At 48.6% G+C, this 25981-nt stretch overlaps 1 protein-coding gene across 1 annotated transcript in view; it reads right to left on the bottom strand.

Annotated features, from left to right (window-relative positions):
• Nucleotides 1-28: 28 nt before the first annotated feature.
• NRAP (nebulin-related anchoring protein) overlaps nt 29-25981 on the bottom strand; it is a 64383-nt gene continuing 38430 nt past the window's right edge. The window contains exons 26-41 of the mRNA XM_012723955.1: nt 25695-25799; nt 24925-25032; nt 24275-24388; nt 22230-22427; nt 20370-20474; nt 19051-19149; nt 16613-16717; nt 16165-16272; nt 15027-15338; nt 12298-12402; nt 11315-11413; nt 10194-10298; nt 6823-6930; nt 1694-2005; nt 829-960; nt 29-253 (exon numbers count right to left, since the gene is read on the bottom strand). Coding sequence (XP_012579409.1) covers nt 149-253; nt 829-960; nt 1694-2005; nt 6823-6930; nt 10194-10298; nt 11315-11413; nt 12298-12402; nt 15027-15338; nt 16165-16272; nt 16613-16717; nt 19051-19149; nt 20370-20474; nt 22230-22427; nt 24275-24388; nt 24925-25032; nt 25695-25799 — 2220 coding nt within the window. The 3' untranslated portion in view covers nt 29-148. The remainder of the gene's footprint in view (nt 254-828; nt 961-1693; nt 2006-6822; nt 6931-10193; nt 10299-11314; nt 11414-12297; nt 12403-15026; nt 15339-16164; nt 16273-16612; nt 16718-19050; nt 19150-20369; nt 20475-22229; nt 22428-24274; nt 24389-24924; nt 25033-25694; nt 25800-25981) is intronic.

The following is a 25981-nucleotide window of genomic DNA, read 5'->3' as shown; positions in this document are numbered from 1 at the left end:
ACAGAATTGTTATTTTAATAAAGGTGGATCTGGGGGGTGGGTGGGTGCGTCCTCGTGGCTCATCCAGACTGCAGCATCTTCCCACATCTCAGCCCTGCAAATTTCCTCTCTAGCTTCAGTCCCAAGGAGCCTGGTGGACAGCGCTCACTCACAACAGCATAGCCCTCCTCCTTTTGACGTGCAGAATTTCCGTGGCATCTGGGTTCACATCCCCCCTCCGATTATCTCCAGTCTCCATAGCCTCTGGCCCTCCCTGCAGAAATCAAATATAGTTCCCTGAGTTAAAATGAAGCCCCACTCTGCTCCCACAGGACAAGCTCTCTAAGATGCCCCGGGAGCATTTAAAATATTCACCCTCCCTATCCTTTTCCCTCCACCGCCCTCCCCAAGAAAAAGGACCCTCAAGGCAAGAACAAGAAAGAAGCAAAGCCAATCTCTCATTTAGATGTGGCGTCTTTCTTCTGAACAAAGTAGGGTTCAAAACCCACACTGTTACAGCCAGCAAGTCCCTGACCCTTTCTGCAAATGTAACGAGCAAGCAGTCGGCACAGCCCGGGCAGCGGTGGCCCGGGATTGATGTAGCCTTAGTGGGTTCGTCTCCGCAGAACTAATGGCTGTGACTTCAGAGAAAACCCTGCAGGAAGTTTAACCCATATGTCATCTGCCTGGTCATCTCAGACCCATGAAATTAGGCGCCTTGCTTAAGCTGCATTTCATACTTCTTTAGAGCAGCTGACCTTTGGCCAAAAATAAAGTTTGAAAAGAAACAATGAGTTTGCCTTTCCCAGTGGCCTTGCAAGCGGGGCGGGTTTGCAGCACGCTACTCACATAAGCCCCCTGGAGGCCCAGACCCCTCGCGTTGGCCAGTTCTGCAGCCCGCCGAGCCATTTCCACTTTGTAGGAGCCGGGAGGGGTCCACCCAATACCTCTGGTCAGGTTCAAGTCTGCTTTGTACTTGACCTTGGGAGGAAAAGAAAAACAGGAGGACGATGTCAGCAGGTCTGGGCAGCTTGGCCCTAGCGGATAGGATTGAAAAGGTAGTTGTGAGATGGGGCTCCATCATCCACAGAGCCAGGGAGGGGAGCCAATTTATCTTAAGCAGGACGCCCTGGCACCACGTGTTCTGACTCTATCGGCTCGTTGCTGCGGCCCCTTGTATTTTTCCATTTAAGAGATGAGAGCTACTAGGAGTGGGAACAGGCTGGTTCAAGTCCAAGCTTCTACCTTCAAAGGCTCTGGGGCCGAGGGAAGTGACTCCCCTCTTCTGGGCCTCAGTTTCCTCCTAGGGAAAGTGCGAGAGTTGGAAGCACTTGAGCTTAGCAATCAAGAGCTAAGCCGTAGTGCCTCGACCAAATAGAAGTCACTCCTGTCTCTTGTCTGCCGCTTATTTGCTGTGTGATCTCGAGGTGTGTCATCCCTCTTAAACCTCACATTACTCATCTGTAAAAGAGGATGGTAAGGGGCGTAACATGGCTGCAAGGGGCTCGTGACACAAGCATGCTCACAAAGCCTGGCCCACAGGGATGCTGGATTCATGGCAGTTATAACTACTCCTTCTGGCACTAACATATGGGCGTCCTGACTTCTGCTTCCGCCCTGTTCCTCCCAGAAGGTAGCAGGGAGTGTAGGGCTATGGCCATCTCTCGTGCAGAGCATGAGGAGGGGCCTTGGCAGGTGGGGAGAGGCGGCTCACATCACTCTGTAGCTGGTGGGCCTTCTGTGCGTGTTTCAGGCCCAGCTGGTCAGGGTCGCAAGTGGGCTGGGGCAGGGGTTGCCGGTAGCAAACATCACTGGCCAACTGCTGACTCCTCTTGGCATGGAGGAACCCCGGCTGGTCCAGACGGCTGTGGAACTGGGACCGACTCTTGGCAAAGTCCTTCTTATACTCGTTGTCACTCTGCAGTTTGCCGACGTTAAGGAAATGTTTCATCCTTGGGTCATCGTTGACACTGCGGTACCCGATCTGCAGGCCCCGGTCCCGCAGGAAGGCCTCTTTGTAGTGGAACTGCAGGTCAGAGGAGCAGACATGGGTTTCGGAGTCTGCCTCCCACAGAGACTGACCAAGGGATTGCCAGCAGGGACTGCTCAACAGTGGGTCAAAGACACAGCTTTGGATTCAAGTAGATCTGGGCTGTGTATCTCTGCCTGCTACTTCTAGCTATGTGGCTTTGTGCATCCAGTCTCTTTGATCCTCAGTTTCCCCTCCTGATAAGATAATAATAAACCTCCACCCTTTGTGACATTGGAAGATTCAGGGAGAGAGGTGCTTCAAGATGGCGGCACAGGAGGTTCCTGGACTCACCTCCTCTCACAGACACACCAAGTACATAGCTAATTAGGCAACAGTCTTCTCTTTAAAATATCTGAAAACAAGCTAGATGGTTCTTCCTCAAGAAGACAAGAAAAGAACACAGCAAAATGGGTGGAAGAGGCAGAGACAGAGTCTCCCCAAGAACCCCAAATGTGGCAGTCATATCAGGGGGAAGCTCATAAATATGGAGTGTTTCCTGAGGTGTGAGAGTTTGTGACTCTGATCAGGCACACCCTGATCTTGGTACCTGCAAGGTTGCGCAAAACATTGAGACCCAAGAAGTGATGGGAAAGGAGAGCCCACTCTCAAAGGACAGGTATGCAGACTCACTCACCAAGGAGCTAAGGTAAGAAGTAGTAATTGGAAAAGCACTAAAGTCTCTCTTGAGCGAATCATTTGTTAATCCTAAAGTGCCTGCCGGGGAGCGAGGTCCATTGGAACTTCCTCCAGAGACAGGTGGAGGTACTGGTGGTGCCATATTTGTAATGACAGTCTACCTTCCTAGAGCTGGAGCTGGAGGGTGGCATTTGTAGCACTCCCCTTCTCTTTCTGGAGTAGCCACCCCACCAGCCAACCACATCATAGCTGAAGCTAGAGGCACCCTCAGATCAGGGCACACTATCTTTGTACCTGTCCATGATCTTAACATCACTCACCAGAACCTCCCAGAAAGGAGATTGTACCTTCATGTAGAATCCTGATTCCTGTGGCTATTCCCAAGAATGCCTCCTTAATGCCAGAATGGGAGGCCATTTACAACCACAGCCCAGAACACACTGCATGCTGGCATACTTTAAAGGTTGATCCTGAGGGTCTGGCCTCTAGTCAGCCTCAAAGTCGATGCTAAGTGGGGGTCCCTCTTTCCCTTGGAATATTAACAGGTCAGGGCACATCCTCAGGAGCTGGGGCCATTCAAGAATAAACTAGACTAGACAACTGCAGAGTTTCAGGAGAGAAACAAAAATCGGAACAAGTTGAATAACAAGATTGAACACCTACACAAGACCACTCTTTCAAGAACAGGAGAGGCAGCTGTTTTGTTAATATATAGAAATAAACACAGACAGTCAAGCAAAATGAAGAAATAGAGGAATGTGTTCCAAATGAAAGGACAAGATACAACTCATGAAAAAGAGCTGAAAATCATCTTGATAATAAGCATCTACTGGATGAATAAATCAATGCAATGGTCATAAAGATGCTCAATGAGTGGGAGCGAATGGATGGACAGTGAGAACCTCAACAAAGTGAGAAAATGTAAAAGTGCCAGACCAAAGTCACAGAGTTGAGGATTACAATAACTGAATTGAAGTAGATGGTAGAGGGGTTCAACAAAAGAATTGATGAAGACAATGGATCAGTGAGCTCAAAGACAGGACAGTTGAGCTCACCCAAAAGGGGCAACATCAAATAGGGTAACACGTACATTATAGGGGTGTCAAAAGGAGAGGAGACAGAAAGAAAAGCATAGCAAATTTATTTGAATTAGTAATGGCTAAAAACTAGCTCAGTCTGGAAGGGAATCAGTCCAGAGAGTTCCCAAGAAGACTGTCCCAATGACAGTCACACCAAGACATCGTATAATCAAATGTCAAAAGTTAAATAATCTTAAAAGCACCGAGAGAAAAAAACAGCATGTTACATTAAAGGGAAACCCATAAGACCACTAGCAGATTTTTCATCAGAAACTTTGCAGATCATCAGAGGGAAATGGAGAGTTCCTAGAATACTATAATCTTTCAAGACTAAATCATGAAGAAATAGGAAGTCTGAATAGACCAATCACCGTAAAGGGACTGAATCAGTAATCAAAAAGTTTCCCCAAAATGAAAATTGAGGACAAGATGATTTCAGTGGAAAATACTACCAACATTCCAAGATTTAATTCCTACATTTTTCACACCCTTTTCCCAAAATTGAATGTTTCCCCAACATTCCAAGATTTAATTCCTACATTTTTCACACCCTTTCCCCAAAATTGAACTTACAAGAACACCACACACACAGAAACACAGGCTAATATTCCCAATGAACACAGATGTAAAAATGCGTACATGTGTGTAAAATAGATAGATATAAACAATCCATTAAAAGGATCATACACCGTGATCAAGTGGGATTCATTCCAGGGCATAAGGATGATTTAACATTCGCACAGTAGTCAACATGATGTACCACATCAACAAAATGAAGCCCTGAAATCATCTCAATGGATGCAAAAGAAGCATTTTACAAAGTTCAATGTCCACCTATAATAAAAACCATCAACCAAGTGGTTATAGAGAAGATAAATCTCAACATAAGAAGACCACATCTGTGCCTAGCCCACAGCTAACATACTCAGAGTTAAATTCCTTTCCTCTAAGATGAGGAACAAGACAAGCTTGCCCACTCTGGCCATTTTTACTCCAGATAATACTGGAAGTCCGAGTCAGGCAAGAAAAAGAAGTCAAACGTATCCAAATTGGAAAGGAAGGATAATTTATTATTTGCAGATTAATGGGATTTTATATATTTTTATGTATAAGACTCCACCCCTAAAAACTGTTAGCACAAATGAATAAAGTTGCAGCATACAAAACTTAGTTGTGTTTTTATATAACAAAAAATGAACTATTAGAAAGAGAAATTAAAAAAACAATCCCATTTGCAATCCTCTCACAAGAGTTAAATACCTGGCAACAAATTTGACCAAGGAAGTGAAAGATCTGTGAAAACTAGAAGATATGGGTGAAAGATGCCAAAGAAGACACCAAGAAATGGAAGGCTAGCTCATGTTCATGTATTAAAAGAATATAATAATATTAATAATAATTAATGGACTAATACTAATATATTAAGGCTATAATAATATATGTTAAAAAGGTCCATATTACCCAAGGCCACCTACAAATCAGGGAAATCTGTATCAAAATTCCAACCATGGCCCTCCCTGGTGGCGCAGCAGGTTAGAGCACAGTGCTAAGAAGCTAAAGCCACTTCAGCACGGGTCCGATCCCCGCCTGCCCCAGAGGTGACCACATGGCGCAGCAGACCTCTCCTGACCCCCCCCAACTGCTCCTCTCAGCAGTGTACTTTGTTTATCTGTCTGTTCTGCTCCCCACTCTGTTTCTGATGAAACCACTCATCGCCCCCACACCTCTGGCCTGTACCCCCATTCTGTATGCATAAATAAATCTTAAAAATAATCCAAGCATTGTCATACAAGTAGAACAATCCATAAAAGTGTATGTAACCACAAAATGTCCTGAAGAGCCAAAGTGATCTGGAGAAAAAAGAACAAAGCTTAAAGCACCACCTTCCTTCCCTATTTCAAGCCATATTTTACAGCGAGAATTGGGGTGGGTAAAATGGGTGAAGGGTTAGAAGATGTAAATGTCCAGTTACATTCAAGTAAGTCAAAAGGATGCAATGTGCATCAGGGGACCATGGCTACTAATGTGCTACTGCAACTGTGAAAGTTGCTAAGAATAGATGGTAAATAGACTCAAGATGACGATCATTTTGCAATATATACACATGCCAGACCTGTGCCTTGTACACTAAATAATGGTCAACTACACTGCAATTTTAAAAAGACTCAACAAGATGGGTGCACTGAGTGTTGGCTACTGGTCTCAATGCTGGTACAATTAACGATCCAATAAACAGAGACATGCTCTTACTCCCTCGGCAGCTACTCTTCCTTTGATTTTTTCCAGCTTTTAGCGACCAAGTCTAGAGCTTCTCATCCATCTATAGGATAGGATCGGTTTCATTTTGATCTACTTTTAAACTTTTTTAAGCCTTCAAAATCCAACCTGTGGTTCCCATGATGTGTGGTTAGTATGCAGTAGTGCCATGTGCAGTCAACGACACTCAAACTAGACTACACGCAGCTCAACAAGATGCATCTACGGGTCACGTGCTTATATGTCATGTCATCTAGTTGTTAACGACATTTCCAAGGGACTGCTCTTGATCTCTTGCTTATCTCACTGTAGACCAACAACAAGCATTCATGGAGGATTACATATCTCGTCATGACATTTTTGTTTTCCATCATAACAGCTGCCATGTTTTGGACACTTGCTATGCACATGGCAGTGTAAAACCATTTTCATTTGTATATCAGTCCCAGGAGATAATTATTAGATTGCTGCTTCTTAGATGCAAAAAGATGAGTTCAGAGAAATTAAGCAATGTGCCAGGACCACAGAGCTAAATCCTAAGTGACTGAGCCAGGATCTGAACTCAAGTCAATCGGTGGGAAGACCTCATCTCTGTCTCCGTGTCACACTGCCCTTGGGTTGAGTCCCTTTACTAGGGATCAACAAATCGACCACAGGTTCAGACATACCAAATTCTAAGAGTGACTCTCTTGGAAAAGGGGGAATGGAAATACAACCCACCCCAACTCCAAACTTCTGGTTAAGATTCTAGAATGTCCAGATTTGGTTCCTGGTGGTTTTCTTTTTAACAGAACTGGGAAAGACTGAGTGTAGAGGGTGAGAGCATGCATGAGGTCTTACATCACTGGCGATTTCTCTGGATGCCCGGGCAGTTTGGAATGGGATGGCATCCAGCCTGAAGTCATAGCCACCAGCTCGCATCTGTTCCCAAGAGTTTCTGTAGACTTTCTGGATTGGGGAAGCAAAGCAATGAGTGAATGAGTAACTCTGCTGTTTGGCAAACAGTTGGTTCTCAGCTGGAGAAGATCTAAGCAGGTATCCTCTGCCTTGTTAGTGCCCCACGTGCATCTTGAGGACCCCCCTAACTGAAGGATTAGTGGGATGGCCATGAAGAGCTTCAACTCTACCCCCAGTGTGAGTATAGGGCCCTGCTCTTGTGGGTCTTGGGGTCACCTAGCACATTTCCTACCCTCCACCTTGGTATCAGAGGTCTCTGCTCTACTTCTTCCTATCTTGGCTTTGACCTTTAGTGCCTTGGGTTTACAGCTTGTGGACACCAAGACTCAAGAACTCCGTTTCTTCCATCCCCCATGCTGAATGTGCTTTTCCTTGGGTTCTGGGGCCCATTCATTGATGAGCTCCACTGCTTCACTGGAGGGGCCCTTGGCTCCCCAGGGTGCTGTGTCACACCATCTCTGTGAAGCGTGCATACAAGCTTGAGGACAAGCCCACATGTACTCCTGGTGCCTGCGCAGAGGGAAGAGGCTTCACCTGAATTAAATTGATTGTCAAGAACCTGACCGAGTTCCTGACCCATGTATTTCACATCTTCCTCTTTCATTTTCCCCCTTTTCAAGTTGTGCTCACACACCCTCCGGGAGTCTGTAATCACATCCTCTTAGTCCTCGGGTAGACCCATGTCACCGGCAGAGGCATCAAAATCTCCTGCGCCTTCATGTAGCTAATATTTTTTTTTCCAAGATAAGGGAATGGCTCCATGAAAGGAGTCATCTGGAGCTCCCAGTGGAGGGCTGTCCTTTATTCAGTCACAGAGAAGGGAGACAGCAGGTGAGGCACATCACCAGCAGATGACAAAGTGACAGCCCTGGCCATGTCGGTCGCTCACTCATTTCGAGAGCCACAGCAGATCAGGGGCCCTTAAGAACTTTACTTCAGTCACTTGGAAATAGGGGTCAGGGCTGGGGAATCTGTTCTACAGGGGGATTAAGCAGAGGCATGGCAGACAAAAAGCACGGTGCTTCATGCCCCCTACACCCCACAACTGGACCTGTAACTGTAAGGGACCATAGATATACCCGGGTCAAGCCAGACTCAGACTCAGCAGTACTTTCATGTACTGCTGCCCATTGTCCCCTTCACCTTGACCATGACCTCTCCCTCCAAAATCCAACACCACAAGCCATGAGCCCTGTGTTCAAGGGCCTCGACATACAGAGCCAATAATCCAGGGGTCTAATCACCTAACTAGTGGATCCCAAACAGGCCCTTGATTAGATTTATTGGGTCACAGTGAGGTTCGGCTGGCAGGACTGAGAGACCCTCGCAAGGGAAGGAGCAAGATGATGAGAGACTAACCACCATCGTCAGTCCCAGACTTCTGTTTTGGCAGAACCACAAGAACTCAAGTCAGCAAAGAGAACGCCCTTTTCCTCCCTGGAACGGGCCTGGTGTAGCCCCTTCCTAACAAGGGTCTCCTGGCCAGACCTGCAAGAATGGACCCTGACTTGACACAGCTCAGATGTCACGCGCCCTGCTGTGGGCGACCAACGCGCCCCGGCCTCCGTGTCTGTCAACGAGGGTCGCTTCGGGGGCATAGCCCTCGGTTTCTCCCGGAGGCCTGCTCCTGTTAACGCCTCCCTGTATACTGTTTGCTTGATTGTCACCACTTCCTCCCTCAGTTTTTTATTCTGTGGAGGTTTTTGCCTTGCCTCTGGGAGTCTTTAGATTCCGTAGTGCTTTGATTCGGAACCCTGGGAGTCCCTCTTCTTTATCACAGTGGGCACAGTTTTGTCCTCATCCTCACACATTAGAGGCATTTGATTTTTAGTTATTTCGGCTGCCTGACACATCTCAATGGCTTTCTGTGCCCAGGAAGGTCACTTTCCCTCCGCATCCTCCTCACAGAACACTTGATCCAATTGTGCGGATTCTACACGCCCCGAAGAAGTGCTCTTTCAAAAGAGGTTCGTGAGTTCTCCACATCCGCATGCCCCGGCGGCTAATTTCAGCTCCAGGACTCTACAGATCGGCGTCCCTTGTGAGAGGACAGCGGCTCTGCCACCAGCCCGAGGTGGCTGTCCTCCGACACAGGACCCCAAGGGGACTGGCAGTTCCGCCCTATTGCCTGGGCTCCAGGCCGCCATAGTCCCTCGCACAGGGGCCTGGTGCCCCCATCCATGAAGCATTAATGAGATGGATGTTTTGTCCAAGCTCTGCTGCGGGGTGGGGGTCCCTCTTCCCCAGATGGAGGTCAGCCCACCAGAGCTGCTGCTCTAAAATTATCCCTCGCACATCCCTCAAAAGCATCAAATGGTCATAATAACTCATATTTACAAAGCACCATCGCATTCACTGCGTGGGATCCCACAGGGCTTTAGAAACGCAACAAACTAATACACACGCTAACTAGAAGGCGTCGCTCACAACCCCCGCAAGGCAGCCACCTCCGGGGGAGCAGTAGCAGCTGTTGATCTGCACGGAGCCCCAGGACACAATGGGCCAGGCCAGGGAGGGAAGAATGGCCGGCTTCTGGGAGGCCCCACGCTGCCCCAGGCCGACACACTCGGCCTGTGTTACTGTGATCTGAAGGCGTCTTTTGATTCCAGCCGCCTGGCTACCTGTTATCCTGGGATCACAGCCCCGCAGGCCCGGCAGCCGCCTATTCTATTAGGACCGGGGCCTCCAGCCCCTGCTAACAACAAGCTGGGGTTTAGGAAGCAGCATCTTGGTTATCTCGCCCAGGGCACACACCCACGGGATCCAAGAGACACCCAAGGGCTGCAGGCCACAGCCCCATGTACAAAGGAGCGGCTGGATTTGGACCCATGGGCTCCATGCAATTGTAGCATCTTTCCAAACTGCAGGGGGAGAGAGGGGCTCTCTGCTCTGAGGGTGAAGGCGAGGTGGCTGCAGACACACAACAAGGGGCCACACTGGCCTGTGCGGGGGGTGGGAGGGCCTCTCCCCTGACTGTAGCCCAGCACCCCGCTGAGGGTTAGTTAAGCCAGTTTTCACAACTTGAGGGTGGAAGGAGCCCCTGGTGTCCCTATTTTATAGCTGAGGAAACTAAGACCCAGAGAGGAAAGTAACTCACACATGCAATTTGTCCCACTTTCGGGCCAGAGCTCTTTCTGTTTTGCATTCTCCTTCATAGAATATTTTAAGAAATAAAATTCAAGGTGGACACAGTTATTTTACAGAAATAGGCTGGTTTCTATAAACCCACAGAACAGGAACAGCGGTTCACTTACATCGCTCAGATGCAGCGCGTTGAGGCGGGCCCTGGCGAAGTCTGGGTGGTCAGGGATCAGGGTGTATCTGTGCAGGGAATCCGCACCCCCAGACCTATACAGACGCTGTGGGAAAGAGCGGCTCAGGGTGAATGTAGAATTGCACTTGTGGAAATCACAGGTGCGAAGCCTCCCTGCCCGAGCCCCCGCCCCAGGAACCCCGGGAACCACCCTCACCGACCTCACTCTTTGCTTTCCTTAAAATATTTGCTAAGATCTGATCCCAGTGGGCCACAAACCAATACTCTGATATGTTTGACAAATGGGGAAAACTATGTGGCAACTTCAGAAAACCTTTGCAGTTGACTATCAGCTTTTTGCCAGGAATAAGATGTCGCCAAACCATTATTATTTCTCAAGGATAGTAATAAGTATATGATAGGAAGGACCCGCTGAAAGTCTTTTTAATGATATAATGTCTTAATGTGCCCAGAAAAGTAGTGTTTTTGTAGTCTACTTGGGTGCCAGGAAGACCCAATTTTAAGTTCAGCCTTTACCCTTGGCCGCCAGTACATCATTTAGACGCTGTGTGAAGATGGACAGCTCTGTCACAGTGTGCGCAAAATCGAAACCCTTGACAATTTCAGAGAAAATATATTTAACTTCTTATTCTTTGATATAAATACAGGAGATAGAAAATGGGGCTAAATCATACAGAGTGAAGGCAGAAGAAACTTTTAATAAAGCCATTCTTTTCTAAGTAGGTTAAACTTTTAATTCTATTACCATCTATTTATGATTAAGACTATCTGATCCAGTATTTGGTAAGGGATCATCAACATAACATTTTCTGATAAGTATTATTGCTGTGTTATTCATTGAGAACTTACTATTTCTAGATACTGTTAAAAGCTCCTAACACTTGTTTCATTCTTATTTAATTCACTTAATCTCACAAAGTGTTTCATCACTACCTTTCAAGGTATTTCACCCTACCTTTCAAACAGGGATCTGAGATTAGAAGATTAAGTTACTTGACCAAGATCATCCAGGTAACAAAAGATGTCCACCTCTATTTCAGCCACTCTGAATAACATTATCCACTATTGCCTGCCTGGGCTGAGTGAAAAGAAAACACCTACCTCGTTGCAGTGCACAGAACTGTTCTTGGCATGAACCAGGTCTGGTGAGTCAACCACTGTAGTGAACTTGATGGTATCTGGTTTTCTACGGTATTTGGTCTGCAAAGGAATGACAGAGATTTTTATCCAATGGTTGAACATCATGCATTTTTTCAGATGTAGCTTACCCCACCTACTCAGTACCAAATATGCAATGAACTTGGTAGAAGACAAATCTTTCTTCTTGGTATGCTCCTAACAAGAATCTGGAAGAGTTCCAAGCTGCCTCTGTGATGAGAAATATTTTCTAGGTAGGTACTTTCTTGCAAAAAGAGGCTGCAAAAACCACAGTTCATCAGAAAGACTTCAGTACAGGGCCAGACTCGTATCAGTGTGGCTCTGCTTGGACCCTGGCCAAGTTTCTATTAAGAAACTGAAGAAGTGCAAGGTGGTCACTAAGATGCGGAGTCCAGTTAATGTGACTGTCCTGGTGCAATGTTTGATGTCATCTGAAAGTAGGTAATTCCTGGACATGGGCACTCTGAGTAAAGTTGGTAGGGGAGTAGCAAATTCTGCATCTCCCATGAAAATAATGGGCCATCTTGGACTTTAATTACATTGAACATGTCTGTTAAGAATTTAGATGCATCACTATGGTTATGGCACACGGGTGATTTGGTGATGGGAAGCCCATGGGGATTACAACTGAGATGGGAAAAGGCATAAAATGATGTAAAAATAAACCACTAAAAAAAAAAGAAATTCAGATGCATCATCCCTCTTTCACTGCCCAATTTGGAACATGCCTTTAACTACCAGCAAGCGAATTCACTTGGAAAGAAATTTTGTTTTGTTTTGGGGTTGGTTGTAAATGGTCTCAGAAAAACCCTGGAAATCAATAATCATGGCGCCTTCTTGGGGTCTCTACATCCTAAACAGGCTCCCTCTTTAGGAGGAAAGAAATGGTAATGGCTGTGATCGTGGAAGAGTCTGGCTGATGTTACCTCGCTGATCAGTTCTCCAGCCTTCTTTGCACTCTCAATCTGGGGGGATCTCAGAGCCAGCCATCCTGTCCCCTTCATGCCCATCAGATCTGACTTGTAGCGCGACTGCAGGAAGAAAATCATAGGCTTTTATCAGGAGCGTATCTAAGACTATTGTGGCATTTTCAGGAGGTTCGTTTATAACAGCTTTTGAAATAATGCTTCATAACATTTTAACATCTTCATTCAGCACTAATTCTGCAGATAAAACTGTTAGAATCTGTGTGCACCACCAGGATTAAATCATGGAACATGCATAAGTCACAAGCAGGAGTGAGTGGACGGGAATCACGCTGGAATGCGTGACCCATGTGAACATTACTTAAAGAAAGTGCTGAGAGAGATGTCCAGGCCAGGGTTCCAGCCCAAAGGCCAAGCGCTATTTTCTTTCATTCTGGCAGGGAAGAGATTGATGGATTGCCTGACTATATAGAATGGTGTTATACACTTTCAGCTGCTAAAAGGACTTTGAGCTTTGGATCAAACCTGATATGCCTCAGAGCAAATCACTGTAACACATTGTGACTCAGTTTCTCTCCCTGACAGTTGAAGGTCATAACTGCCCTCTGTTCTCCCCAAAACACTGGAAGTATAACACAGGTACAAAAGCCCACTCTATAGTCATTCGATTTTCCTTCTTGGATAGTGGGGAGAGGGCAAGACAATTATACAAGAGTCTCAAAACTGGAGCATTCTTAGCTATAGCTGGTGAGAGTATTTTAATTTTTTTGTCCCTGGGTTTACACCTCATCCACTGTTAATTGTAACTTATGTCTGTTGCAAAATATGAGCTAAGCTTTGTCCATTTTCTCCACTGACACTTGCATCATTCCTGGAAGAAAATAATAAGAGGTACTTTAAGACAATGATTCTGATTAGCAGTCCACTGAAATGTTAAATCTTATGACTGTCTTTGACCTGCCTACCATGACCTACAATGAGACAGACGTGAAGCTTTTCTTCTCTCTTCATGGAAATTAGGCATGTTTAAAGGTAGAAAAAGACCCTGTGGAAATCTGAAATTTGGATCTAAATGAAGTGATAGCATTTCTCTAATTTAGATATAAGCTCTGCTGTAACGCAAAACATCACTCCAGAAATCAGCTTTTCAGCCTTTTTACTTTTCTTTCATTTCAGGATTCACAGTGCTCCTCGCAGCAGGCCTCAAAGAGGTCCGTTTCTGATCTACTGTCTGCCGGTTAATGCCCCTGTGCAAATCCGACTTGCTTTCCAACTGGTGAAGGGAGACATCACTCAGGTCTGGGAGCAGGTTTCAAAACCCCATGTCAGTAAGATTGCTTTTTATACCACGATCTTTCAGTCTACACCGGCAAAGCTTTTGCCTTCCACTCTGATAAAGAACAGAGAAAATTGGATAAATTTCTAAGTTAGAGAGAATAATCCTACCGGGCCTCTTCACAGCCGGGCCTTGCTCCTTTCATAAGCAAGATGAGGCGGGGAGCGCTCTTTCAACTTGCCTTTTGTTGAGCTGAACAGTACGATTGCAGGTAAGTCAGAAAGCAAGATGCAGGTTCCCCAAAGATCTGACTGCGCCTCAGACTCTCTTATAAATGGATGGTCTATTGATATTTCAGCTCCCAGCCCAGCTTTGACTATTCACGCAGACCCTAAAAACAACACGCCTGCCCCAGACTCCAGGATGAAAGAGGGGGAGCAGGGAACGGAGTTGAGAAGAATCAGCTACCCAAAGATGGTTTCCAGGAAGGATTCTAAGATAGCAGGAGATTTCTCATGCTGCCCAGCTCAATCTGGCTTCTGCTAAGTGGCTACCTGGCCACTTCCCCTTGCACGCAGCACAGCCTGAAAGCCCTCGTCAGATCACGGGCAGGTGTTCCCGGCACCCGCATTTTGGAGCACTGTGATGTAAAGGCATGAGCTGCAGCTTTCGGCCCCTGAGTTTTAACAGGAATGACATAAACAACTGCCTTCGGGAGGTGGAGGGGGGAGGGGGTTCTCTGTCACATTAATGCCAATCATTCTACTCATTATCTCATACAGTGTGGTTTACTTTCCACTCACAGTCTCATTCAGACCTCACACCACCCTGCAAAGGAGAGGCTCGTAGTCTCATCTGCAGAGCAATTTTAGCATACAAGTGATTGTTCAGATTCCCAGGAGGTCCATGGCTGCTGTCCTCTGGGAACATTCTGGAGCCAGAGCACCCACGTTCCCAATCCAACCAGCTGAGGGAGTCCTAGAGCACTGAGGAGGAGCCAGGAGACAAGAGCTGTGCTTTGTCTCTTATTAGTTGTGTGGGTATGTCATTTCCCTGCCAGCTTGTATCCTGGGCAAGTGATGCTGCCAAGTGCCTCAGTTTCCCCATCTGTAAAAATGTGAGCAATGTGAGCACCTAGATACTCATTGAGTTAGTTCATGCAAAAAACTGAAACAAATGCCTGACCCGGCACTGTGTATTTTAGCTGTCCTCCCATATCATGGAAAATCCAAGAACACAGGGACTGTTTTGAACTCTTGTTGACTGCTATGTCCCAGGAGTGATGCCTGGTACATTGTGAGAGCTCAATGCATGTTTGTTGAATGACTGACAGATTCCAACCTAGACACTACGTCATCACTGGGGAGTGGGGGATCCAAAAAGAACACATTTATACTCAGGCCTGGCGAGAGGAGGCAGGTGGGCAGTGGGGGGCTTCGCAGGGGACCCCTACCTCACTCTGCAAGGCATGAGCTTTCTTGGCCCAGGTCATCCTTAAGTCCTCAGGCAGTGCCGTGAACCCGTGGGGCTGCGTCCTGTAGTCGTGGTTGCTGGCCAGGGCCTGGGCCTTCTGAGCATGCACCAGGTGCATCATGTCCATGGGCAGGTGGCACTGGGCCTGGCTGCCTGCGGCTTCCCTCCGGTACTGAAGCTCACTCTGCAGCTGGCCCATCCGCCGGCAGTGCTGGAGGTGGGGGTCGTCACTCACACTCTGGACCCCGATCAGCCTCCCTCGCTCCTTCACGAAGTCGTTTCTGTAGAGAAACTGCAAGGGACAGCCAGCTGGTCAGGGCCGCATTCAGCCTGCTTAAATTCCTTCCGCGTGTTGTCACGGCAGACTCCAGAAAGATCACCTGTTCTTACACTAGGAGGTGATGATTATGAGAAGGACCGGAGAGGGGAGAGCTGAGAGCAAGTGTCCTCCCCGGGGGGAAGGACAATCAAAACCTCTCTCCACTCTTCCTATCTCATTAAAACTGGGTCCTCGCAACCCAAGGGAGGGTCCCACAACTGTTCAGTGCCCTCTGGCCAAAAGGAACATATCAAAAGGTAAAAGAGAAACGTGTGCTTTATCCAGCACTTGGCAAAACACAGCGCCCAGAAGACAAGCTCCCTGCATTTGAAGTGTGCATAGTCTGTGATTTGTTTGTGGAAAAGAGAAAGTCACCTTCATGTCCCCAAGCTAGGGATGCTATCCACAGCGACTGGAACACAGCAGGCAAGACCAAACGCATGGAAACACAGTCAAGAGGGAGGCACGTGGCAGCTGCTGCTCCAGGCTCTCTCTCGGGTGGACTTGAAAGCCAGTTCCCAGGATGCGGGGGCAGCGTGGCCACCACCTTGTGATGGGAACTAAACCCGAGAGGTCTTCCTGCTGGAGACCTCTGTCAGAATTTAGCTCCTGCTTAACAAAGCCTTTCTTTCCCTCCCTCTGTCCAAGAATCTCATTCCTAAGTAATATATTCTGCTGGCGACCACCTGTCTCACATGGTTATAGATTTGCTTTAATTCAGGAAAATCAGCCATCGACACTGTTTTACATGAAGTTAACAGAAATTAGCCAAGATGGAGGGTCCTAGCATTCAACTCACATCGCTGGCTCTGTCTCCGGAGACCCGGGCCGCCTGGAAGGGGAGCGCGTCTGCTGTCAGCTTGTAGCCGTGAGCATGGAGATTACGCCAAGACTCCTTGTACTTTGCCTACAGTGGGGACACATGCAGATCTCCTCAAAAAAAAATATTACATGAATTCACGAACAAAGGCTACCCTTTCCTTTTCAGAGCAGCGTTCCAGAATCGATCCCTAACAAGCCAGAGCTGTCCCCTCAGTGGAGAAATTCTCCCCAGCACCTGCCGGCCTGGACCCTGACGGGCAGGAACTCAACACGTGGGTGAAGAGGTCTATTTAACAACAGCTTGTCCAGGATGCTCTTTAAAGTTTCTGGGATGGCGGGGGTGGGGGGGTCACGGCGGGTCATGTCCCAGCCAGACACGTGTGGCTTGGAAGCAGACATGAACTTCAGCAACGTGAAGGGCTTACGTCACTCAGGTTGGCCGCATTCGTTTTCGCTCGGACAAGCTCTGGCAGGCCTGGAGTCACGGTGTACTGGTGCTGGGCGTCCTCCCCGGCTGCTCTGTAGAGGCGCTGGGCAGAAAAGGAAAAAGGAGAAGCAAGTGGGGAGGAGACTTTCCCAGTGGAGGCCCACGGCTGCCATCGGGAAACCCCGGGCAGGTCTCTGCTGCTCACTGTTCTCCGTCCACCTGAAGACGTGTCTGTCCATAAAGACCACCTTCTATGAGCCAAAGGGAGGCTCCCAGGGAATTATGTAGAATCTGTAGGTTGCTTCTGACAGAGTTCAGGACATGTTACTCCAAAATATGGTACCCTGGCATGTGAAATACTTTCAGCTGAAGGGGTCTGAGAAATGGCAGGGCTGAACGAACTCTCTGACCTCCTCCCCTGAAGCAGGTCTCAAGGCCCACCTGGGAGCCGCGCCCTCCCCGGGCCCAGGGCATCCTTACCTGGGGTGGGGGCACTGAGGGGAATCTGAACAGCCCTCGCTCACCCTACTCCTGGCGTCTACGCCTATCAGTTCCCCTCCTATCCTGTCCCATTTTCCATCACTCTCTACAATTGGTCCAGTGAGTCTCAAAATGCTCAGCTTCGATGAGTCCTTCTGGTCTTCATTTCCCAGGGAAGGCCCCGTATCAAGAAAAGCGCACACTATGTAATCTGTCTGCTCTCCTCTTGTTCATCTGCCCTTTGTGACAGTCTCAGATGATTATCTAAAATGAGTAGAGGGGAAGGTGTTCTTTGTTCCCCTACACTCTACTCAATACCAGCTGAAGAGACAAAGGCACGTTTAGGAAGGCTGAGCTGGTGACCTGGAGGACAATTCCCTTGAGGACACAGTAGAGAGGCGAGACTCATGTCTGGGAAATCCAGGGGACGTCTTTGCGGTGAACGTGAGTTTCCTGAATTTTGGTCTGCCGGAAGGCCGAGATCTTTCCTCTCTGGGGACACAGCCTAAGGCCGCCCTAGCAGGCCGTCACCTGCTACAAAAACATCTTTTCTCCAGTGACTAGAAGTGGGTCTGTGGCTGCTGAGATCTCTGAGGTTGCTGGTTACCCCTGGCACCCAGCTCACAAAATAGACAGGGAATGTGCACTAGGAATCTGACTGGCTCATGCAATCCCCCTGTTCGGACTTGAGTGTCCCAAACTGCCATTTCTTACTTTTTGATGTGGGGTGAGAGTAGGAACAGATCGTATAAGTACTCATGCTCCAACTGACTACTAAAAGTGAGAGGCTGAAGTGAGAAAATAATAATAATAATGAACAGTTACATACCAGAGACATTTCATGGAGTAGAGTGAGGAATGGGATCAAAAACAATGTGGGGAGAGAAATGCACTGGACTATGGTGATGGCACATGGGTGATCTGGTGATGGAAAACCCAAGGGGATTACAACTGAGATGGAAAAATGCACAAAATGATGTAAAAATAAACTATTAAAAAATAATAAAGTTAGAGCCTGAAGGAGAATCTTCAAAAGTAAAGTTGGGTAAAACTGAATCCCCTGGGCCCTCCCTGGTGGCACAATGGGTGAAAGCACAGCACTAGGAAGCTAACCACAGCCACTTCACATGAGTTAGATCCCTGCAGAGGGAGGTGACCCACATGGCGCGGCAGACCTCTCCTGACCCACCCGCTGCTCCCCTCAGCAGTGTACTTCATCAATCTGCCTGTTCTGTTCCCTGCTCTTCTCTAGTGAATCCTCTCACCCCCTGCACCTCTGGCCCCAGTTCTGTATGCATGAAATAAATAAATCTCTTTAAAAAAATGAATCACCATAAGTTCATTTTCTACTTCCAAGTTACAAGAGAGACTAAGAAGAGGTAGAACCATCAGGACAAGAAGGATAAGATTAGGGAGCAAACTTCCTACTCTGGGTCCTCCACTAGAAACAGTCAAGGGAATTGAGCCAAAGGGGAGTGAGAAGAGGTGGACATTCTGAGACAAATACCACCATTTATCAGTGGCCTCTGCCAAGCTGTGAGCCTCCTTGTGATAAAGAGCAGAATGACCACAGAAAAGCAGCCAGCCCAGGCTTGCCCAGACAGAGACATGAAGGCATGTCAGCTCTGTCACCCTTTAAAGCGCCAAGGAACCCTGTGAGGAACTTGTCAGCTGTCATGGTCCCCATGGATTCAGGGGCCCTGGCGAGGCCCGAGGCCCAGCGCTCGTCACAAGCTCCCGGGAAATGCGGTTGCCACTGCTGTCCTATGCCTGCACCTGGGGGTGACACTATGGATCAAAGCAGATGTCCCATGGGGTCCTCTTGGCTTCTGGAAAAGTTTAGGCTTCTTTTCTTTCCCCATCTCCATGCAAGCATTCAAGTTTTCCACCACCACTTAACCCCACAAATATTCACACGTATTTTTGACAATTCAACAGTTGCTTTAAAAGCTTTACCTCATTGGTAATCTGGTTGCTGAGCTTGGCGTGAAGGAGACTGGGGGTGTCTGTCACCGCTGTGTACCTGAATGTCTGGGGGTGCTGACGATATTTACTCTGAATTCACACACAAAGAGAAGAAGAGACTTGGTAAGTTGAAAACCAGAAAATCGTCCTGGTAAGAGCTGGTAATTAAAACACATTGGCCAAGGCTGCTGGACAGTCATGGGGAATCCAGCCCATTTCCTGCTCTCACGGCCCCAGAAGTCACTGGGGTGAGGAAACAGAGGGGAGGGTGGGTGGGATGGAATCATATGTATAGGAAAGGATGTTCTAGTCCTTTGCCATGAATGTGAACATGATGCGAGATATTGATATTTATTCCCAACTATTGCTCACCAGAGACCTGACCCAGGCTCTTCAGCTGTGGGGGCGTACCAGACACAGCAGTGCTGCTTGAACATTACCCATGCTGCACCCCACTCCAGGACATGGGGACCTGCCTCATCAGTAGACCCAGGCCTCGGATCTTTTTAAAGCTCTCAAGAGGGCTCTGAGGCATCATAAGTTTAGAAAGAACTTTCCTTAGAGTTTTCATTGAAAAGCAGAGGGCAGAGTCAGATTCCACAGTTAGTCAATCCTGCTTTCTGTAAGTTACACATCAACACATCAGCAAGGATGCCCATTGAATGTCCCAGCTGGACACTGGCCAACGTTACTTCCATTGTGCCCTTCTGTCCTTGAATCTGCCATAACTGGAGTCCCAGCGCCCTCTCAGAGGTGATCCCTCACTCCTCCAAACAGTTCAGTCTTTTAGACCTCTTTACTTTGTTGAGCAAGAAATTATCACCAAGCTTATACAAACATTTCAGACTCCCAACAGAGGAGCGCAGAGCATAGGTTAGTGCTAATCCCACGAAAACTAAATGGGGAGGGACAAGTATCCCTCTTGGAGGCTGAGGCTCAGAGAGGGCAGGTGACTGGCTGGAGGTCACACAGCCACTGAGTGCTGGTTTGGAAATTTCAGTTTCCAAAGTCTGCCCTCTTTATTTTGGACCACAGGGCCAACTTCTACAGGACACAAGGAAAGAACATTTTGAGCCTATGAATAATCCTTGCATGTTAATTCAGTATCTGTAAAACTGCCTTACGGTGGCATCTAGTCTCAAAGGAGAAACCATCAGAGGCCAGGCCAGGCTAGAAGCGACACAGGAAGTCATGAGCCTAGCCGTGTAACTGCTACTGCACTTGGGGTAAGAAGCAAGGAGATCGCTGTGGAACAGCCCCTGCCACGGAAACACACTTCCCACCCATCGCCCCAGGGGGGTCCCGGGTACCTCGCTGATGAGCTCAGAGGCTTTCTTCCTCCCTTCAATCTCCAAGGTGCCTGGAATGACACAGGCCACACCTCGCATAAAGTTCAGGTCCGACCGGTACAAGTTCTACAGGGGTAAGACAACAAATCAGAAGAGCCAAACTCACAGTACAAGGAAGCCAGGAGAAGCCAGAGGACCAGGACCGGACGGCGTCCTGATGAGAACCCAAGGCCTGGTCTGTCTCTCCAGATGCGTCACACTGAGCCAATGCACAGATGCCTCTCAGGAAGCGTGCGTTAGGGAAATGGAAACAGGACCCAGAAGACAATGGCTCCACTGTCACTTGTGACAGTAGCCATTTGCAGACGCACGGAGGGTTTTTTTTTTTTTTTTTTTTTCCCAACATGGACTATCAAAAAATAAACGCTGGCACAGAGGGTGCCTAGAAAGTCAGCTGTCTTGGGGCAAATGTGAAGATGGCTGACTCGGTCTTCCACAACGAAAGCCAGTACACAGGGTGGCGTTAATTAATGATGGGTTAAGAAAGAACTGATAAATGAATCCAGAATAATCTGGCAAAGGCCTGTCTTAGTCAGTGTGGGAAGGGGCAGGTGTGTGTACTTGAGTGTTTTGGGGTGACAGGTTAAAGGGTTCCCCAGTTTTCTCCCCTTCAGTCACCAAAATGCCGGGGTGAGCTGCCTTCCAGTTTCGGTCCCAGTGAGTTCATGGCCCGCAGGGTGCTGCTTCATGACAACAGGGCTGGGATCTGAGCCAGGCAGCCACCCCCCCCCCACCCACTATCTTCAGTGCCCCTGACAGTTGCCCCTCAGTAAGCACTGCACACAGATGTAAATGTCACCAGCTGACAGGCCCACATCTGAGCACTGCTTGGCTTGCAGACCCTGCCAACCAGGAAGACGGCTGTGCAGAGTTTTCTGACGGAGGCCCAGTCCTTGCAAACCTCACAGCCAGATGCCATCCAGCTGGGGGAAAGATGAGGAGCACGAGGCTGGTGCTCTTGCCCGCACAGGAACTCCTGTATTTCCTCAGGAGTGAGAAAAACCCTTCAATCCTCCCTCACTCTCCTGGGGCCGGCTGCTTCTGAAAACTCAGGGAGTGAGCTAGAACTGCATACCCAGGGGCAGGAGGGGACCCAGGAAGGAGTCCCTATGTCTCCACTTCTCCTCCTGACCCGCTCAGTGTCAAAGGAGCCCTGGGCAGGCTCTCCGGAGTTTCTCAGCCCTTCTCAGAATGAGGGTGGCTCATAGGAAGCGCTAAAAGGAGTCCCCAGTTCAACTTGGGGCTAGGGCAGTTCTATCTGCAAAACTTGAACAGGTAAAATTGGGGAACGTGAGAGTTTTGTCCTCAAACACCATTCAAGTTCAAGTGCAGAGTTCAAGTTCAAGTGCAGTATTTCTTCCACCTCCCCCCTCCCATTTATAGTTGTGTGATCTTGGGCAAGCTACCTGAAGTCTTACACCCCCACTATAAATTCTCTGTAAAATGGGGATAAAAGATGATTTTGAGGGTTAAATGATAGTGTGTGAAGCAGCAATGCCTAGAATCTGGCAGGCATATTCAATGGGTGTTTGCTATGTGTAGAGCTATGCAACTGTGTTTGTTAGGAGCTAGGCAGCTTAATGTAGCATTTCTGCATGTTGACTCCCAATTAGCACACCCGAAGGCATATGACGTTACCATGCAATGCTACTTCAATTTAGAAAGCCAAAAGAGTAAGACAGAACAGCGGGGTGAGTTCCAGAGGGAAACCTGGGTCTGGGATTCCTGAAGCACCACAAAGCCACAGGAGCATGCAGGTCACTATCTCAGGTCAAATCTGAGGGGAAAAGAGCCCTGAGAGAGGGGCCAGATGCCCCGTACCTCACTCTGTAACTGGTGGGCTTTCTTGGCACAGCTCAGCCTCAGGTCTTCTGCCAAGGACGTGTGCTGGGGGAGTGGATGTCTGTAGTCCTGGTCGCTGGCCAGGGTCTGCGCCTTCTTGGCATGCACCAGGGTGACCATGTCCAGCGGCAGATGGAACTGTGCCTTTGAGTGTTCAAAGCCTTTCTTGTAATTCACCTGCGGGGCAGACAGATCAACAAGGGTGATTTCAAAGCCACCATTTGCATCAGGACTACCAGGGAGAGCCATTGCAATGCCATGGCCCAGGAAGCCGAGGGGCCCTGGCGGCAGGGTCAGGTCCTTGCTGTGGGCACTGGCTCCATGAGCAGAACTGTCTCCAGGGCTCACACCCACCACCCCAGCCCTCGAGGCACTGGTTTGAAGGACGGAAATCCACCATTTGCTCACTGGGAAATAGGCCTACGTTCAAGGGGCAGATGGATGCCAGGTCTTAAACTTGTCCTAAACTCAAGCTCAAGTTTTGCTCCCCAGAGGCCGGACGATGCATGCAAAGCTATGCCCGGTGCCTCAGTCTCCCCAGTGTCCCCCAAGTTCGGATGTTAGACACCGGGGGTCTCTTCTCCAGCGGATATCAGATCATATCAAACATGATATGGTCTCATAAAGTTGGGAGCAGGAGTGCACAAGCCAGTTCTGATGGAGGAGTCACATGGCCCATTTCCAGGCCCCAAGTTCCACAACTATCCTTCCTTGGAAGAGCCGTTTTGAAGGCCCCTGAAGCTCACTCCTGGCATTTCTGGAAGTCAAAGACTCTACCGCTTCTGCTTTCTCTCTTCCCAGTGCCTTCCTGTCACTCTTCCCTAACTGCCTTCTCACCCTCAAGCGACCCTCCCTCACCCCATGACAAAGCCAAGGAGAAGTCATGCTCCACCCATTCCTCTTAGGTCATCACCCCAGGAGCAAAAAGGGGGAAATGCTACAAATGGGGAAACTGAGGCAAAAACAAATGGAGACGCTCTGGGGAAAGTATGAGACAGAGAGTTGGCTTCACATCGTGGCCTTGCCCCTTTCCAGCTCACCAAGGGCGTGACACAGATCTTCTCTGAGTCTGGGCCCCCCATCAGCAAACCAGGTTAAATAATCAGAGGAAGGTCCTAGAGAGAGTCTGATGGTTTGATGAGACACTGCAGGTAAAACTGTCTGGTCCTCTGAAACATCCTGGACACAGATTTCATCACTACCACCAGCAACTCACAAATGTGGAGGGAGGAGCGGTATACACAGAGGCCAGCATCTGGAGCTAGAAATCAAGGGCTGCAAACTCAGATGCCTCCAGGAGCCAGACAGGAGGTGTGGAGGAGGAAGTGGGGGACCCTGAGACGGCTACATGACCAGGCGACAAGAGCCTTCTGAACGGCATGCTCAGCAATCCACCAAGTGGAGCCTCGAGGAAACGAATCTGACTCCTGGATGAAAACCTCAAACTTTTAGGTAAAACTTTCCACTTTTAAAGATTTGCAGCTAGACTCTCCCTGGCGGTGCAATGGGTTAAAGCGCAGCACTATGAAGCTCTCTGATGCCACTGCAGCGCGAGTTCGATCCCTGACCCGGAGGTGACCCACACGGCGCAGCAGACCTCTCCTGTCTTGCCCGCTGCCCAACTCAGTAATGTGTTTCAGTCGATCTGCCTGTTCTGCTCCCCACTCTGTCTCTGATGAATCCTCTCACTACCCCCACACCTCTAGCCTGAATGCAAGTTCTGATAAGCATAAATAAACACATCTTTAAACTAAATAAGTAAAGATTTGCAACTACCTCACTCTGCAGAACAAAGTGCCTCTGCAGTACAAACTCCCTTGTGAGAATCCCCAGCTCAGAAGGGAACTCAGGGGTCAACTAACCCAACCTCCCACTTGGCAGAGGAAGAAGCTGGAGCCTGGGGTTAAGGCCGTGTGCCACATCGCTAGTTAGGACCCAGCCAACACCCAGACCAGCACCGGCTACAGTAAGGACTGTGTGTCACCAGGGAGGGCCCCAGCTCTGTCGCAGTTTCTCCCACTTACTTCACTCTGCAGCGAGTTCGCGTGGACTGAATGCGCGAGGCTGATATCATCTTCCAAGCTCCGGGAGCCAAGCATTTGTCCTTTCATTTTCTCAAATGCCTCTTTGTATTTGTACTAAAGGCAAAGAGAGCCGGAGAGAGTAACCGCTCAGGGACAAGGGACACGGAATGGAAGAGGTGGGTATTGGGCGAAATGTTTTGTTCTTCTGACAGTAACCGGGTTGAGTTAAAAGAAAATGTGCGGGAGTCGTCAAAAGGTTTATTCTTTCATATGCAAGACTCCCAATGACTAAAGGGCGAGCTAGGAAATGGCAGGATGTGTTAGCACTGGGGCGGCTGTGCTGAAGAGGGTGGGTGCTTTGTTAACCATCTCTCCACATGGCCTCGCTTTAGGAAAGTGCTTGGTTGAGGCAGCATTTCATCTGCTCAGGCTCCATATTGACAGCCCAGCAACTGGCTTTGTGCCCCAGCTAGGGGATTTTTCTGTTGTGAGATATGTTCTGTCTCACTGGTCATTACCCAATTGTTCTGACACCATCAGTTGGGAGAGGACAGGCTATTATCCACAGGCAAAAGTAGGCAGGGGTGAGGGGCAAAAGGTTTAAAAATTGGCTCTTTGACAATGTCACAGTCATGGAGGAGGGTACTCACATCGCTAATGATTTCACCAGAAGCCTTTGCTGCCTGGAAGGGAATGGCATCCAGTCTCAGCTTGTAGCCACCGTCCCGAAGTTTGCTCCATGATTCCTTGTAACGCGTCTGTTGGGAAGATGTGCACAAAGACGTTCATGCGACCCGGGAATTCTCTGAACTCCCACCACCACAATGGAAATCTGGTCTGTTGTGGGGTTCCCCTTCCAGTCGGAGTTAGAAGTTGCTTTGGCTTAGCAGAAAGCACTGATGGGTTGGATCCTGCTTCATGCCCAGACTTGGGATGGTGGGAGGGGTTAAAAAGCAAGAGGTTGGATTTAGGTGCAGAGTGCCCTGAGTAGCAAGCCTGAGGGTGTACTGAAAAGTGCTTTAGGAAAGCTAAAGAGAACTCAACTGTCTCCATGAAAGAGCAGAAAATGGCGTGCTGATGGGTATTGGGGGGAGGAGTTAAATCCCCCCTACCCCCATCTCCCACGCCGCCGCTGAGGGGTAGACTCAGCTAATGGCGACACTCCCCACATCAGCCCTTTGCTACATGTGCACGTGGCAGTTGCCTCATTCTTGTTAATGAACTTGACTCTTCCACAGGATGGGCTATGCAATCTGCAGGACCCAGGGCAACGAAAATGTGCGACCCCTTGTTCAAAAATACCACGAATTTCCAGAGCATGAAATCAAGCACAGGACCCTTCTGGGCAGAGCAGGCCCTGGTAATAGACAGGTCCCCCGATCCCCATAATTAAGTACAGGGCTCCTTCCAGCAGGCTCACCTCACTGATATTCATGGCATTCAACTTGGCCAGCAGGACTTCAGGGAGGTCGGTGGTCTGCGTGTAATGATGCTTTATGTTTTCTCCTTGCTCCTTGTATAACCTCTGTGGATGGAGAGAGGTTTTGCATGAAGCCTAGAAGCCTCCCCGACACAGCCAATGGCCAAGTCACACTCCTGGGGACAACAGTGGAGCTGCTCGGCCTGCACAGGTATGTCACTCTCCCAAATTCTTCCTTCCCACTGAGAACATGACAGGCTGAAACTCTGCCTTCAGTGAACACTCTG

Source organism: Condylura cristata, unplaced genomic scaffold (assembly GCF_000260355.1).
Source record: "Condylura cristata isolate star-nosed mole 26May11 unplaced genomic scaffold, ConCri1.0 scaffold00011, whole genome shotgun sequence".
In the NCBI taxonomy this organism is placed as follows: Eukaryota; Metazoa; Chordata; class Mammalia; order Eulipotyphla; family Talpidae; genus Condylura; species Condylura cristata.
The sequence above is the reverse complement of the archived record's forward strand: the minus strand, read 5'-3'. Positions and strand labels throughout refer to the sequence as shown.